This window comes from Gavia stellata, chromosome 1, assembly GCF_030936135.1.
Source record: "Gavia stellata isolate bGavSte3 chromosome 1, bGavSte3.hap2, whole genome shotgun sequence".
NCBI lineage: Eukaryota > Metazoa > Chordata > Aves > Gaviiformes > Gaviidae > Gavia > Gavia stellata.
Window position 1 is genome coordinate 124,268,506 of NC_082594.1, and position 17,116 is coordinate 124,285,621.

Consider the following 17,116-nt stretch of genomic DNA (forward strand, 5'->3'; position numbering starts at 1 on the left):
TCTTACCACTACACTACTTTCCTGATCTTGATACAGTACAGCGTTCATTAATTTTCTGTTGTAAGTAAAAGAAGATCTCTTCTACTATAGTATTTTTGTTTTGCTGTAATTATTTAATGAGCGGTACAATAGGTGGGGAGCTCAGGGAGACTCCCCAAGTAGCAGTTTCAAGAGAAGTTAGAGCGCTGCGTAGCTACTCAGTTAAGTGCACCATTACATTTTAGGCAACTCTTTGCAGATGAGTAAAATTCATCTGCTCTGATTATTGAAGTGGTTAATACAGACGTTTTCCCTGCTGTCATTTCAGTGTTCTCTTTATATTCTTCCTTCTATGACAGAAGAATTTTTTGTCTTCATTTACATCGTGTGAAGCTCCATTCAACTCAGCAGTGTTTTGTAAAACCAAGAAGAAACTTTGTGCATCCATGTTTGGGATGCATCTACATCTGGTTTGCAGCCATCATATTTTGTTCTTTTAATGCATCTTTGCATTACTGAGAACACTTCCCTATCTGTCTCATTTTTGACTAATTTAGACTTGAATCTGCTTACTTTGGTGTTGAAAATAAAACTCCCATTGATACCATTAAACTGGATGTCAAACATAAATTATGTTAAAAAACCCCATCCCCTGTAGCCAATATGACCTTTTTCTTACCTCCCGGAAGTTTTGGACTAACCCTTTTCAAGCTTCAGAAATTTCTTATGAATAAATTTGGAACTTCATCACCAACCAGAATTTCAAACACTATTGAAAAAACATTAATGTTTATTAGGAAATTGTTACGGAATATTAGGAAATATCCAAGCATGTAATTTAATTGGATCTTTTTCAGTAGAAATAAAAGTTGGTTTAGGCTTAAATTTTGCTCTCTCAATCAAAAAAGAAACAAATAGTTTCCTACAGTTAGAAACCGAAGAAGAGAGCTGATTGTGGAGGAGCCTGTAAAGCATTCTGCCCACATAATAATTTTAGGACCATTTTGCCACGGAACTTATCTTCTCTATGTGCTGTGTCAGCATGAAAGTTACAGCACCCATTGTGCAGTGGGAAGGAAGAACACTTCAGAAGAAGCGTATATCCTGTATTAATCCACTTAGAGATTCAAGGCATATGGTACTCACCACAATGCCTTCATCAGCTTTGGGTTTTCTCCTCAGTAACTGAATATTCTTGTTGGACATTCATTGACTCAAAGTTTGAATAAACTCTTTAACATAATATGTAATGTTTTCCACTTAGTGCAGTGCTACTGGTGTCTTGCTATATTTAGAATATTTTATAGAGAATTTAGAATATTTTATATAGAATTTAGAATATATTCTGTATGCTTGCTACCCTAGTGTGAGAGACTTGCTTTTACCATGTCTTTGTGTCAAGTAATGGCATCTCCCAAAATTCTGGTTCTTTAGTTAAGTGTTGTTTAGTCCAGTTAGCTGATTCCTCTCAGGTGTTTCCTTTTAATGTGCCCTCCAGTTTAGTGAAATGTTGTCAGGCTGTACTAAAGTACCGCCTATGTATTTCCCTTTTGCCCCCATAAGAGGACTTGCCTATAAGAGTTGTAGTGTTCATTTTGTTTGAATATCTCCCTGTACTTTAACTCTAAAGATATACTGACACTCATGAGTAGCTAATTTAAAAACACTTAAGTCAAATTACAGTCATACCAAAGTATGGTTATAGACCTATAAGCAGATTTCTATTTTGCAATCAAGTGTAGCAATAAAGTTAATGAAGAGAAAAAGCAATGAATCACTTAAGTGGTGCTCTTATTTTGTTTACCTTTACTGGACCAAAATGCTTGATTTGTATAAATGGTGAGAACAGTTCTCCACATGACCATGGTGGGTATTTCTATAATTCATAGCAGAGATTGGATTAAAATATATTTCTAGTCAGTGTATAGAAGAAAAAATATTAATTTATTATAATAATTTGAATGATAATTGATAACGTATGATAAGAAAAAAATTAGCAAGTTAGCATCGTGTTAAAAGTACAAGACTTGGATAACGGATTCATCAACATTTGTCTTTATTGCAGGGGCAGTCTACTTCCTTTTTCATCTGACATGTTCTCCTTACTGTGACATGTTGAAATGTACTGTTAATCATCCTTGAGATTGTTGTATAGTGACTAACCTCTAATCTTTGACATTGGCAGTATGTGGCAATTACGACCTCTTAACCCAGTTCTGTCAGTTAATACCCCACCAAGTTTTGATTTTGTAACTCTATATGACCTGAAATGGAGTCACTGTTCTCAGCCTCAGATTTTACCATCTCCGGATGGACGTTAGGCTTTCATACAAATGTTGCATAATATAAGTCAGTTGAATATGTTACTGACTCAGAAGATGAAAACCATATGGAACAACATGGATCTGTTGGCCAAGATTTTCTCTAGTGCGAGTCTGACCACAATGGGATATTCCTTAGAAGATCAGGTTTTGTGAGCAAATGAGTTTTGAATAAGAGGTGCCACGTTCTCAAAGAGCATTGGTATTTCTTATTGCTTGCTTGTTGAGGGCACGTGGTGTTCTTCTGTACCTACAAAGTGCTTTTAAGAAAGTCCAATGAAGAAAAAGTTTCTATGCCATTTTTTGACAAACCATTCTTTGGTTGCTTAACTCTCTAGAGATTAAGGGCATAAGCCAATAAAGTGCTACGTATTTCCTGCAAGATAACCCCAAACCCTAATTCCTTGTGGAAGCAAAGATAATCACTGCTCTTTGTGTGGACCAAAGTTCTTTGCAAGGTCAAATTTCAAAGCCTCCTTGAAGTGGCTGTCATCTCTGGTCAGAGCCTTAGCACTAGAATGCAAAATAAAACAAAAAGGACCAAACCAAAAACCTCAAGTGATTAGTTTTATGTAACTGATAACACCAGAAAGGTTCGACCAATGTGGAGTTAGCTTTCTCAGCATCTTCTGTTTTCTGACACTAGTATGAGGTAATTGATGAGGGAGGATGGCAAAGTTATGATAACCTGTTTGTCATGTTCAGTTCCTTTTTTTTATATTTCCAAGAGAGTAGAGAGACTTGTTTCCTCTCTGCCTTTCAATGTTCAAACAACCATTAGTGGACAGAGCTGTCATAATAAACATACTGGGGCTATGTTTACTGTCACTTTAGGTCCGAAAAAGAGAGTATGGACTATTGTATGGACTTTTCTTGGCATTTCCTGTGGTTAGAACAACTCCACAGATCCCAAAATGGAGCAGGGGATCAAAAAAGGTGGAGTTTGACCTTCAGTTCTTTGGGCAGGGGGAGTCAGGGGGAAGGAACAGAAAATGGTTTTTTCCACACAAGACAAAAACAGGGTTTGTAGGTAGAATACTGTACTTTATTGTATTGAGTGGATTGTATAGAAAAACAAACATGCTTTTAGACACATGTGAAATAGAAATTTAAAACCTGAAGGTATGGGGTTTTTTTGGTGAAATATATCTAAGTTAAGAACTTTGACAAATTCATGTTTATATTGTTTAAATTTGTTTGCCTGTGATTTAAATTTCCTAGTGTCATATTTGCAGGAAGCACAGATTTTGTGTTTTGCTTAATTCGTATCTGACGCTTTAAAAAAAAAGGTAAGAAAAATAAAGGGAGAGGGAAAACTGGAGAAGAATCCATACTTACTCTTTATGTTGTACAGCACATACAAGCAGGTTTTTTAAAACCCTAAATTCAGAATGATATGTGCGTGCATCTCCTTTTGTGCCTATCTGCAAATCTGTGTTACTATGCAGTGCCAACTTAATCATACTTAGTGTTGCAGATGTTACAGAAAACGTATTTTAAACTTAGCAGAATTCCTTAAGGAAAACATACTGCAGCAAATAAACTTTTTGAGTTTCAGATGCTTTTGAGTTACTACTGTGGGAGTATATGCTGAAAGCTTGTTCAAAGATGGAGAGATTTGTTGGTGGTCAGCCTCATTCTTCAGAACCCCTAACTCTTCAATTCGTTTCAGTCATTCTACTAAAAATTTAAGTGAAAAATGTGAATGTTAGAGATCATGTAAAAGTGAAAACTAAATTAGAAAGTGCTTTGCAAACTTAACTGGTAGCTGTCAGCAATGTAATTCCTTCAATCTTTTTATATATATCAGTGTTTGTTACTTTAAAGTAAACTTGGCAACAAAAAGGAAACAATATAATCAACTTCATGTGCTAATTTGTGAAACACGCAGTATCTGAAAAATGATAGTTCAAACCATTTCTTTTATTACTTTCTAACACTTAATGGATGCTGTGCTACTAATGAAGTCTAACTATAAACAAGTAAATATATGTGTATGCTAATAGTCTTATTTTAAAAGTCTGATTACATTCCTATGCACAAAAGTGTAATAAGTTTTATAATCTTTTATCTATGGCAACACAAAATCACAGAGCAGGAATGTTCTTATATCTCCAAGGCTTAATTGTTTGTGTAGTGTTATGTGTGACTAAAATAGTCATGATTAAATTGTTTGGAGTTTTGGTTTGGATCTGGTTCCAAATAAACCCATGATATTTATACAAACTGACCTAGTCTGGAAATCTCATAAAACCATCTGCCTTACAAGCTTTCCACTATCTAATTGTTTGTGCCCAAATATTTGACTGTGCAAACATTTTCTGGGAATCTAGCTGAAAAGAGATTTGGTTAACAATTGGAAAAATAGCACTGGAATTCTTGGCAAAACAGTGTCATTCATAGTGATATATGAAAACTTAATGTTTTGCCTATCCATCCTAGAATTTTGCTTCTCTTAGCAGCGAGCGAGATTTCCTTCATTTCAAAAGCAAAACCCCTGTGGGCTGCTTCTTTAAAATGGTCATCATATTTTGATTTCTTGTGTAATAAAAAGGCTAGCTCCAAGCTGAGAAAGAAAAGGGTTCACTGCCTTGCATTGTGGAGTTTAAAAAAAAAGCCTATGTAAACTGAGCATAGAAAGGACAGAAACATCCTTTTGTGTCAGGCTGATAGTTTTTTACACAGACTTTGCAGATACAGTAATCACTACAGTGGTTGGCCTATGGAGTAATATTGTACTCTTGTGACTTTCTTTAAATGATGAGATTGGTTTTCCTGCTTTTATTTCTGCTGTTATTTCACATTTTGTGTGCATCAGAGGTGGAGGCAAATGAAGTCAGAATATTGTAAAAAAATACTTAAAGCTCTTTAACATAGAGAGAGTTTCAAGAATGCAAACATTAGGCATATCATGGTGTTGCACAAATGCATATGGAAAGAGGCTGTCTTGGTGAATGTAGGCTCTTTATTTCTTTCCCATGGTTATTTTTTTTGATTGGCTTTACTACAGCAATTAACTCTGTGTGGAACAGTATCCCTCACCTGCTCGTGACGCCTTCTGTTTAAATTGTTGGAGTTTATTATCCTTTCAGTTGTTTATTAAAAAGGGAGGAGGTAAAATTTCTCTACAGTCCCCATGGTGGTTTGCTTGGAGGTATCTTCTAATGAGTGAAACATTGCCTATTAGGAAGAGAGGGAGAGAGAGTAATTTTTATGGAGCTTAACAAAAGGGGTCTAATGTTTTATAGAGTGCTAGCTGGAAAAGAAGTGAAGTGAACCCTGAAATCTTTTGATTAGTACTTGTTGTAAGTAGGAATACAAGTGCTGTTCAATAAACATTGTTCTGATGACATGTACCCTTTTCATATCCCCCAACAAAACACATAAAGACTTAAAATCAAAAGCATTTCAATATTGCCAGGTCTTCGTACATGCTGAGAATCTAGATTAAAGTATATTATCACCCAGTGTAACTGGGTGTGCCACCTCCTTGCTGAAACATCAAACTGGCATTCACACCTCTGAATAGCATTCCCGGGACTGTTCCAATTACACTTTACTTGAATAGTGTATTACTTTTATATTAGTTATTAGGACCCTGCAGTATGCAATCAGTTTTTCATATTCTTACCTCACAGAGATAATGACAAGTATTTTTTGTCTAAGAAACAGTGTAGTGTACCCTTCCCCTCTATATGAGTGTGGCTGTACTCCGTTTTGGCCTGCCTTGTATCATTTTTTTGGGAAATCTATGGAGAGGTTTCTCTAAATGTTTGCAGTCCAGGAGAAGCAGTTTTGCAGCTTCTGATACACGTAGCAGGCCACTATGTGTATGTCACTGCCACAGAGGACTGATACACATGAGTGGTGACTGGATTTTACTGCTTTCTTGTGTCTTCAATAACATGTGTTGATTGTGGGACGTTGTATTTTTTTCTGAAAGAAAGGTTTAAAAAAGGGAGAAATTAAAATAACAATAAAATTTCATCAGCAGAATGTTCTCAGGCAGGCACCGAAATTGCACTGTATTTGGCAGCTTGTTGGTCTGGTTTAACAATGAATTGTTGTTCTTTAATGACCAAACCTAGCGTTTCTGAATTCATACTCTATAAACAAATAATTGCATTTCTCCAAAAGTGTGTGTTGTTTACAATTTGGATATTTTTAATATGCAAACGATTGTGACTTGCAAGTTGTTAAATGGATTTTCATTTTGGTTGCTTTTTATTGAAATGGTAGAGGAAGTTCTGTCATCATAGTCGGTGTTTTTTAGTACTTGTCGTGGCAAGTTTCCATTGAAATAATTACACTCTTGGTTAAGTTTTTACAGGCTTGGAAATCTTGGAGTTGAGAGCACATTTCTTCTATGCTATATGTTTCTATTTCTAATAGCATAGTTTGGCACAGCTATGAAAATCTTCTTGTCAGATTTTTTAATAGCCTTGAATTTCAGTGAAAGATGGTTTTTGACATGCAAGTGTCCTTGGTATTTTAATTCATGTTAGGAAGAAGGAATTTGCAGGTGTGGAGATAGTATTCAAGACCAGAACATTTTCTACAGTAGAAGCAAGGGGGATCAGCCACTTAAGAGCCTGTTCATTATGAACAAGTTTTAGATGGGTATTTTTGATCCTCATTTCTGATGCAGCTATTTGTTTATACTGTTAAATAACTGAAATGAATCAGTATACTGTTTTCTTTCCATCCCATACAATAGCTTTATTTCTACCCCATTCAACTAAAACAGGTAGGAAAAGGTAAGGATAAAGATGAAAACAAATGAAATTTCCTCTTTCAGGCAAGCTGGGAAGAAGGTGACTACTTCTACTTGTGATTTACATTTTGATTGTAGATCTATCTATACCTATTCTAAATCCCTTACCAAGAGACTGTATGCGGTCCAGCAAGATGCATTTATGTTGCAGATGGGATTTATTTATTGCTGTTACATCCTTTGCAAGATAATGACAGGGATTTCAAGTAAGCTTGTCTTGCCTGTTAATGTCTGTGTGACTATGTTTGAAAGGATTAAGAGGATAAAGGAGGAGAAATTGTCCTCATTTTAATGTTGCCAATAATTTCTTGTTAAAAGCATTCTTTGTCAGTCTGACTGATAGTTAGATCTTACATTGCTTGACATGAAATTTGAGTAGGTCACAGAAGCAGGGATGCAGATTATTACGCGGTACTCCAGGAATTGATATGAAGAGAGATGATATTCACTACTTGTGATATTTCTTTCATTTCCAAGGTTTGAGTTAGACTATGACTTGTTTTGAATGCAAAGTAGTACAGCTAATGAAGAGAGTTATGTGAGCCAACATAAATATTAGTTCTGTAATCTGGTGGAATACCTGAATGAGCTGAATTGTAGCAATTAAAACAGGAGAACCTATATTTTTGGTGCCTGGAAAACAAATTTGACAGTTAAGAGATAAAATATGTAAACAAAGTGAATCTTTGTGTATGAAAATATTTTCCATGATTGGCACTTGCCTTGCCTTAGGTTGTGTTTTAATAATGAAGTAGGAATTTCCCTGTGCTCAAGAATCTTTCACATATACTCTACTCTGGAAGTGCTCTTCTGTAACTTTGACAGTATTATATTTGGTCCATTAAATCTTTTTAATCTGGACCTTTCATACTTTTCCAGTTGATTAAAGAACATTTTTTGTTGTTTTCTTAAGGTCTCTTCCTTTCTCTCCGAATATATTTTCCTATATAATACCTGGATTAAATCCCACAACTCAATTTGCTTTTTCTTTTTGCATCTGAATGATTCTTGGGCACATACCTGGGGTTTTAGAATTGTGTTTGGTTTATGGCCTTAATTTGCTTTATTGAAGTGTGGGAAAATACAATTGGATGGAATTCATCCTTTTTCTGCTGATGTAAGATGGATAGGGACAACAGATATGCTTTATTTACAAGACGTGTAACAATTTTCAGTAATACTTGGGTTAAAAAGTTGCCAAATCTCTCTGAGATTCGTTTTTACAAAAACAGAAAACCCCACCCCATTCTGACAGGGATACAGTATGTATATTGAAAACGAGACTGTAACAGGCAGAGGAGTTCTTGTGCCGTAACTCTCAGCATTTACATTGCATTGTTTTATACTGGTTAGCGTTGCAGTCATACTTTTTCAGGGTCGTGCTGCTTGACCGAATTGGGCAATTTCTGTAGAAATGTGTTTTAATTTCATAATCTGTTAGCATTCATCACGTTATTGATTTAAACTGCTGAAAGTAATGTCTTGGTTTACTTTCTTCTTTGAAGTGTGGGCAGTACTTAATGGGATCACTGAATGAGGAATGTATTATATAAATGTCAACTATTACTGGTTTTCCCTTGAGAATATTTTTGGACTAATTTTGAGGGGAACACCTTCCCCTGGATGGATATAGAAGATTTTGGGAAATTGGTGGAGGCTTCCTGACTAATAGATTCATGATTCAATTGACTAGTTCTGGCATATGTCAGAATCACAGAAACTGCTGGCAAAATGAGCTTGCAGTTTGTGGTCAGAACCACACACACGGTGGGTTGTGAATAAGGAGACTGTTTGTTTGCTCTTTATATAATACCCCTAATGTCAGGGTCTGTATGATGGGGAGCATAACATGCACCTAGGAGATGGCTGGGCTAGCACTACGTTTGCAGGGAAGATATGCTCGCTTTTCTGATATTTGACAACCATAAGGGGCCCGAAGGAGCAAGATCAATGGTGGGTAGAAGTCACTTTAGTAATTCCTAATGAAAATGGTTGTAGTGAGTTTGTGAAGCAAAATTTTTTTTTTTGTTTTGTTGAGCAGGTTCTATACAGTTCGCTACAGAGAAAAGGATAAAGAAAAGAAATGGGTTTTTCAGCTTTGCCCAGTTACAGAGACGGTGGTGGACAATCTGAAGCCAAACACGCTTTATGAATTTGGAGTTAAAGACAACGTAGAGGATAGTATTTGGAGCAAGACTTTTAATCATAAGACAGTTCTGTCTAGTAAGTATTTGGCAATAATTAATCAAATAGCTACTCAGTTTGACAGTATTTTTTCCTCTGTTGTGGTATTACTTAAAGTAAGCTACTGATCAGGTTTTCATTATTTAAATGCTATCCCTTATGCCTCTAACAAATTGTTTTAGGAATTGGTGAAACTAGAAATAGTTTGTGTTTGAAAAACTGACACCTACTCTGCTGCAAGCTGTTTTCATTGCAAATAGGAGAGGATCTGCTGCAGGTTGGTAGAACACTAAGTGATTAGTTTAGATACACATGAAGTGTTGAGTATGTATGTTTATAATTTTGACTGGATTCCAAGCTTTTTCCTTGGGCCTTGAATAATAAAATCATTACTAATTTGAGTCGATGGAAGGTATTATTCTTGTTTGAATCTTCTTTTATATCTGCTTTTACATTTAAGCTGGTTAAAAGCTAAACATGGCTTGTCCTATCCAGCATGCATCACAGTGGGCCCTTTATGACTCTGCTGGAAAGTTGAATTTGAAACTAATTTTCAATCGAGGAAATACTAAATTGTGTTTGAGGCATACGCTCTTGTATGCTTTTGTTTGGGTTTTCATGGAGGTGGTGTTTGTCATCCCCGGCTGTTCTCTCAGTCATGTTTTAAGCTTTTTCTCCGAAGTCCCAAGGCAATGCAGGCAAAGTGACATCAAATTAACCCTTGAAAAAACTTATACAGCTCAAAGAATCACTGCTATCAATGGAGGAAATAGGCAGCAGCAGACTCTTGCTCTTTTTGAAGAGATGAAGAGAGGACTTAACAGACATTGCCCGATTTCATTTTCTTCAAGCATTTACATAAAGGTATTTCTGAGCATGATGTTGGTCAGAAGATGCTGCAAACTCCTATGCTTAGTATTTCTAGCTTGACTCGAAATGGGAAGAATGGGAATTTTCATAAGAGAGCCTTGTTCATGTGAGATTTCCAGCTGAAATTTGATCTGGTCCTCAGTTTCAAGTTGTAGACAAATTACACAGCTCAATATACTTGAGAATAAGGGAGGGGAGCAGCAGGGTGGCTTGTAACACTGCAAAAACCCTCATACTCCCTAATAAAGAACTTTGCTGGCCTTCATCATAAATTAGAAAGCTGTAACTTTGAAGTACCTGCCCAGTGCCCATAGAGTCATTTTAGCAGTCCAGAATAATGCCGTCATTACACCATGAGCTTAAAGTGGAGAATGGTGGTAGTCTTCTCCCGTACCTGCCTCAAAAACAGAAACTCTGCTTCACAGCTCTAAAGAAGGCTTACTAAATGGCTGGTTTTCCTACATTTTAAACATTTTAAAGTCATCTGTCGAGCAAGTGCTGGAATATATTTGAGCACTTAAAGTAGGAGGGAATGAAGGAGTGCATAGTGTTTACTACTGTGTTCAAGACTGATTGAAATGTCCACTGGCATCACCAAATTTGCTCTTTGTATATGATGTATTTCTAAATGCTGTTTCTTACAGACACTACACATTTTTCATAGGCCAGAAGAATCAGTCTTCTAAGTTAGAGAGACAGATTGAATTGGATTGAAAGATACTTTCTTGTGAGGTTTCCTATTATATTTAGATGAGATGTCTTTTCCTAGAATGTAGACTTGTGTATTCAGTGGGTGCTTCTGCAGCAAGTAAATCCAGGGAGCTTGCTATTACCCTGTATGTCTACATTCTGGTCTACTGATAAAGTATCTTGTAATTGGAAAGTTGACAGCACCTTTCAGATTCAAGCCTTTCATATTATCAGTGCATAGTAGGTAGATACAGAAACTGTGGGCAGTAAACAGAGTGAACATTTATTACAAATTTCTAACCGTCTGTCTGCATAGGAGTTTACCAATCAGCATGAATGGCCGCCTTTTTTCTCTTTTAACTTACTGTCTTGTAGCAACTTAAAGTCTTCCCATATATTAAGAAGCATCTCAACCTAAATGAAACATCCTTCACTGTAAAATTTTTTTCCTCACGAAGCAATATATAACTGACTATAAACTGAAATTCCTGTTGCGTGTTCTTGTATTTGTTGAATCCACAGGCCAAATTTTGTTATATACTAAACATGTTGGGAGGGGTCGGGAGGAGAATCTGGTTTTAATTTATGATTTCAGGAAGATATAAAAGGCATGGCAAATGTTCAACATTTATTTAACCAAAATTTATCACAAGAGATGAAAGTAGATTATTTCTGACCATCTTAACATGATTTTCTCATTAAGTCAGTGTAAAACTTTTGTCAGTTTTCCCTTGTCTTTAGGCCAATAGTAGGTCCTGTTCCTGAGAATTATCAAGCACTTTGAAAAATTTTTTTTCAGGATAGCGTGTCAACTTAAATATCTCTCAATTGATATTTCTTTATAGTTGAATTTTTTTTCTCTTGCTTATCTGTTTTGGATGGAATTGTGAAGAAATATGATAACATTTAGCTTGATTCTTGTTTACAAGCCTGTCGACGCAAAGGGAGCAGAAAAGTGTAAAGGTGGAAGATGTAGACAAAGTTTGAAGCATCATGCTAGAATATAAGAGGTGCTGGGAGGGACTGTTTCTCCTCTGTTCTTAACGGCTGCATCACAAGAAGCTTCTAATACTAAGAAGCTAAAAGGAAAAACCAAAGAGAAAAATTTCAGAGATTAAATCTGTGGGTTACTTTGTTAATATGTTGAGATCAAGGAAACCATGTCAGACCCAAAGAGAAGTGGTATGCCTGCTCTGTATTGCCAGTGCTAAATGTGTATTTCTTAGAAGAATGCACCTCGAGACCTTAAAACATGCTGCTTTTAGCCAGTCCTAGTACCAGCCTGACAGATGGGATGCAGATACTCCTCTTTCAAGTTTCTTCCTTGCATATTAGTGTTGTGGTTGTATTAATTTTATTAAAGAATCCTCTTAGGCACTTCTAACTTCTCCATAGTAAGTCTCAAAGACCACTTCAGCTCTCTTACGCCCTGTTGTAGAACAAGAATACATTTCATTTCCTCTCTATCAAAATGTGAAGCAGAGGCTTTGCAGATGAATTAATTAATCTGGAGAAACAGGACCAAACAAAACTGTTACATGGTGTGTTTTTATAGCTTGTAATTAAGTCTCCTAACTTTCTTAGCTATTGAAAAAGGTGAATAAACTTGGTTTGCTTTGCTTTGGAGAAAACAAAAAGTAATTCTGTGTATTTATTTCTCCTTTTGTCAAATCAGATAAAAAAGTAAATGGACAACTCCAGAATATGTACAAGTTGGTACCTCATTCCCAAACACAGGTATGCAGAACAGTCTTATTTTTTTATACCAGATTTGTATTTTGTATCATCAGATTTTTGCTTCTCTGTTAGAGTAAAGTGAGAAAGAGATTATGGCCACAAATTGCCAATATAAAAAAATCTGTTAAATCTAAAACTAGGTAACTGTATGGAGAAGTGTTTATATGTGTGGATTGATAAAATGATTGAGAACTGTAGCTGAGATGATTACATCTACCGATTCCTGTTTAACAAAGATGAAGCTGATGGTTTCTGTGTGTGGATTCTAAACATTAAAATTTGCTTATGCCTTTGTAGTAGTCAGGTTTGTTACCCTGTGATGTTTGTGGTGGTCAGTTCATTTTGTGATAAGGTAGTGCTGTTATTTTGTAGAGTAACCTTGTGTATACTCAGGTCTTCTAAAATCATGAATTCATTAATAGTTCTCATACGTGAGGCAAGTGTTTGCAGAACCAGAGGAAGCAGGAAAGGGCAATTTAATTTGCTTATCAAGATTGCTAGGCAGTTCATTAAATCCTTGCAGATGGCAAGGTAGAATTTTTAACTGTTTCATCAAAGCATTTGAAGGTTGGTTTTTTTTTTAATAAATAAATAAATATCAATATTTATTCATTTCCTCATTTGTTTTTCTCATCTGGCATTTGTCATAACAGCTGTCAAGCAAGCATGGGTGGTTTTCATACGTTCGTGGATTTGCATACACAGATACTTTTTGCTTCCAAGAGCTGAAGCAGAAATGAAGGAGCTGTAGATTGAAACTGTTAGTAGTCTAGTTCTAATACAGTGAAAAATAGACATTTTATTCATAACTTTTGAGCATTACCTCCTCTTCTATGAGATTAAATTGGTTTCTTCATATTTCCTTTCCTTAATTTTTCATCAAAATGCAAGTTTCAGCAGCTAATCTTCTGGGGGTTTTTTTGTTCTGCTTTTTTTCAAGATACTATCCATGAGGAAGACTATGGGGTAAATTCCCAAGAAAAGTTGTGGAAATCGTTACTTCAGACATTTTAAAGGGTGTACTCATGAGTGATTATTATAAGGGAACAATCCATTCTTCACCATTCTTTGCTGTCTCTGATTTTCCAAGTGTTCTCATAGTAGGAAATGATCATGTATGGGTTCTCATTGTTCATTCTTCATATCGTATAATATTGTAAACAGTCTGTAATTATCAGACCTGGAATTTCTTCAGGGATCAAACCACAGTCCATTACATACATTTTCTTCTAGGAATAATTAGGTATTCATTTAGGACAGTAATAGTTTAATTATAGCATTACATACAGAGTTAGAGCAATGTAATGCTTAGGTTATTGGAAACATAATCATGTCTTCCATTCAAGAGAAAATGTTTTATCTGTGAGTAATATGAAGCCAGTTCATTAGATACTCAGGAAGGTACTCATCTCATTATGTCGTTGATTAAATCAACTTTACTGTTCTTCCTGTTGGTCCCATAATTATCTTTAAAGTTACTTGTGACAGCCCAAGACCAGGTAATTAATTCTGGCATCTGGAGTGCAAGCTGCGTTCCTTTCTTCCTCTTAGCAAACCCTGTATGCCAGGACCCTGACTCTGTTATGCCACTTCTGTGGAAGTAGGATTCTATTTATGCAAGAGAAGTCCTGAGAAAGTGAGCTAAAACAGTTTTCCAAATATTTCCACAGTTTAAGCATGAAAGGAGGACTGGAGCCAACATCTAGTCCTTTTAGTCAGCTTCACAGGGCTTAGCTCCAGAGCAGTTCTGCTTTATCACCCTCCACAGAAATATCATGACAACATTCCGTAGATTATTCTAAAAATTCTCTTATCGTTCTCAGTTCAGTGGTGCAAAAAACTATAAAACTAAGTCTGGGAAGCAGATAGTGGCCAGCTCTTAAGTTTACGTTATTACTTCAGTTTCCACAGTATTAGGTGGGGTATGTTTCAGTGGTGCAATCATACATCATCAGTGCAAAGCTAGAATGAGTGTTATTGAGGCCAAGCTTTGTTTGTGCCTTACTTCGCTCCAAAGACACAACTGGCTCATATCAGCGTGGTTCTAACTCTTCTCTGTACGGAGACATTTTTAAAGGCTGTTTATTAAAGCAGCATCCATCTAGTCATTCTAGTCACTCTCCCCTTTCAACATAGGTCACGTATCAGCTTGTGTTTCTTTTGGCAGGTTCATCCTTTAAGCTTGACTAAGCTCCTGGGGCTGTGTGAGCTACAGCTAATGAGAGGGGAAGAAAAGGGAAGAGCTCTAGGGATGGTCATTCTTTTTCCCTTCATAAACAATGGGTGGTGGTAGGGTGGAGGTAATGTAGTAGAAATTTATTTCCTCTTCTGTCTGATTAGGTTCCTGTAATTTCATAATGTGGATCTGAAAGGTGGGGTCCTCCCCGATTTTTTTTTTTTTTTTTTTTTTTTTCTCTTTCCTTCCAGCCAAAAAGCAGGACTCTTATCTTCTATCATTTGTTAAACTCTGGAAGAAAACATGCCTGCTCTTCCAAAATTATCCAATGCAGGTTGACTGTAATGCTTCCTTGAGGAGCCTCTTACATGCATGCCAGTTATTTGTGGCTTTTTGGAGTATTGGAATATAAGAGAGTCAGGAATAACAAATGTATCTTAAAGTAATGTTGCCATATGCCATTTGACAGAATGTTTGAGAACTACAGTCCTTTATGCAATATGCCATAGGTGTATGGTCAGAAGTTAAGATGCCTGACTTATGGTATAACTTACATCTCTAACTTACCTCTGAAATTAAGAAATACCTTATTTGCCATCTTCCTTCATTCATGGAGATGCCACAGTCATTTTAATAACTAATGTTCCTAATACCTATATGCTTTATATTATCTGTCTGGAAAATACAGTTAATAATGCCATTCCTACAGATGATATACTGATGTTTCTGAAATAGTTTGTCCAACAGTAAATTTTACTAAACATAGAAATTTCTCAAGTAGTCGCTTTTTGGAGACTGAGAAGAGAGGATTGATAACACGGTGGTGGATTTCAAGTGCAGCACTTGCACATTTGTGCAGGTGAGCAGTGTAATTACAGCAGCTGCGAAACACGGATTTCATGACAATGATTTGTTCTTGAGTGAGAAACCAGATTTTGAATGTATTTTGAATGTAAGCAGCTTCCATCCATTTCCCTGAGGAAAGGGGCATCTTGTTGAGATTTGCCTTCTTCCAGATTCTTAGACTTTGGTATATGTTTAATGTGTACCCAACCATTGCTTTTGGAGCTTTTTTTTAGTATTTAGAATAGCGCAAAAATAGTTATTCTTAGATAAATAATTAAAACTTTGTCATCAAATGCTGAATTTTCATGCAAGTGTTCTTTCGCATGAAGTAGGCCAGATGTCATGAAGTGCAAAACGAATATTATCTGATTCTGACTTTAGCAGTGTACATTTAACACAGAGAGTTAATTGTTTGAGTTATTTTCTTGTAACTCAGATATACCTGGGGAAAAAAAAAAAAAACAACACTTGTAATTTATTTAGCATTTTTTTATTGCTGGCATTACAGTCTACCCACTCTCATCCCCTGAGAGTATTATTAAGCTTTCAGAAGTTGTTTCTAGTACCTATGTGTGGTAGTGAATACTGATTTATAATCTTTGGGATCAGCTGGTTTTGTCCTTTTAATAAATGTGGGGTCCATTCATGTGTTCCTTATTTTTGTGGCATCAAAATGCTGGAAAAGATTCACACTTAGGCAAAAAGTAATCTGGGTCAAAGACAAGTGAATAGTAGAAAAGTCCAAGTATTCAGCATTAAAATGTGAGAAGGACATGGGTGGCTCGCCAGTTGTACATTGGAAACAATCTCACCAAATAAAATGACTCTGAGTTAATCTACTTTAAGCAGACTACACACCCAAGAGTGCTGGTAGTTTACAAATGTACACCTGGTTCTGGAATAGTTTGTGTTCTAAATATACTATTCCTGAGAATAGAATTACACAATGTGACCAAATTTGTAATTGCATGTTTCAGATGTTTTGTTGTATTTAAATTTCAGCTTTTCTTAACTTTCTGGACTACTCCCCAGTGAGTGCTCAAGAGATTCTTAAAAGAAAAAATGATTGGTATTCCTAAGCTGTCAAATACTGTGTTTTTATGAAGCAAAACAACTCAAACTGAAAAAAAGGAGATCAAAATGCAATGTTAATATACTAGCCCATGGGAATTGAAGTGAGAGCGTAACCTTCAGTGACTAGGGCCGGAGCCATATCCGGTGTTAACTTGGGGGATGCACGGCATTGGATCAGAGCCCTCTATTTTTGTTACTAAGAAACTTCAATTACTATTATGGCAGTTATCCCAAGGCTCTTTTTTTTTCCCCCCTCTTCTCTCAGCTTACACTGCGTGATAATAAGAAGTTGGTCCCTGTCACAATAATCAAACAAGGTAAATTTGTCTATTTTTTAACCGATTCTTATGTTCTGCAAGAGTAACTTGAAAAAAAATTCTGACTGATGTTAATGTCATGAACGTTTCCTTTTAGAATAGGTGGAACCTTAAAAACTACCATATCCTTTAATTACAATTACTATTA

The 17,116-nt window shown here is 36.0% G+C and overlaps 1 protein-coding gene across 1 annotated transcript in view; it reads left to right on the forward strand.

Annotated features, from left to right (window-relative positions):
• ABI3BP (ABI family member 3 binding protein) overlaps window positions 1–17,116 on the forward strand; it is a 166,100-nt gene that overhangs the window by 39,895 nt on the left and 109,089 nt on the right. Inside the window, 3 exon segments of the mRNA XM_059836118.1 lie at window positions 9,116–9,297; window positions 12,494–12,555; window positions 16,917–16,968. Coding sequence (XP_059692101.1) covers window positions 9,116–9,297; window positions 12,494–12,555; window positions 16,917–16,968 — 296 coding nt within the window.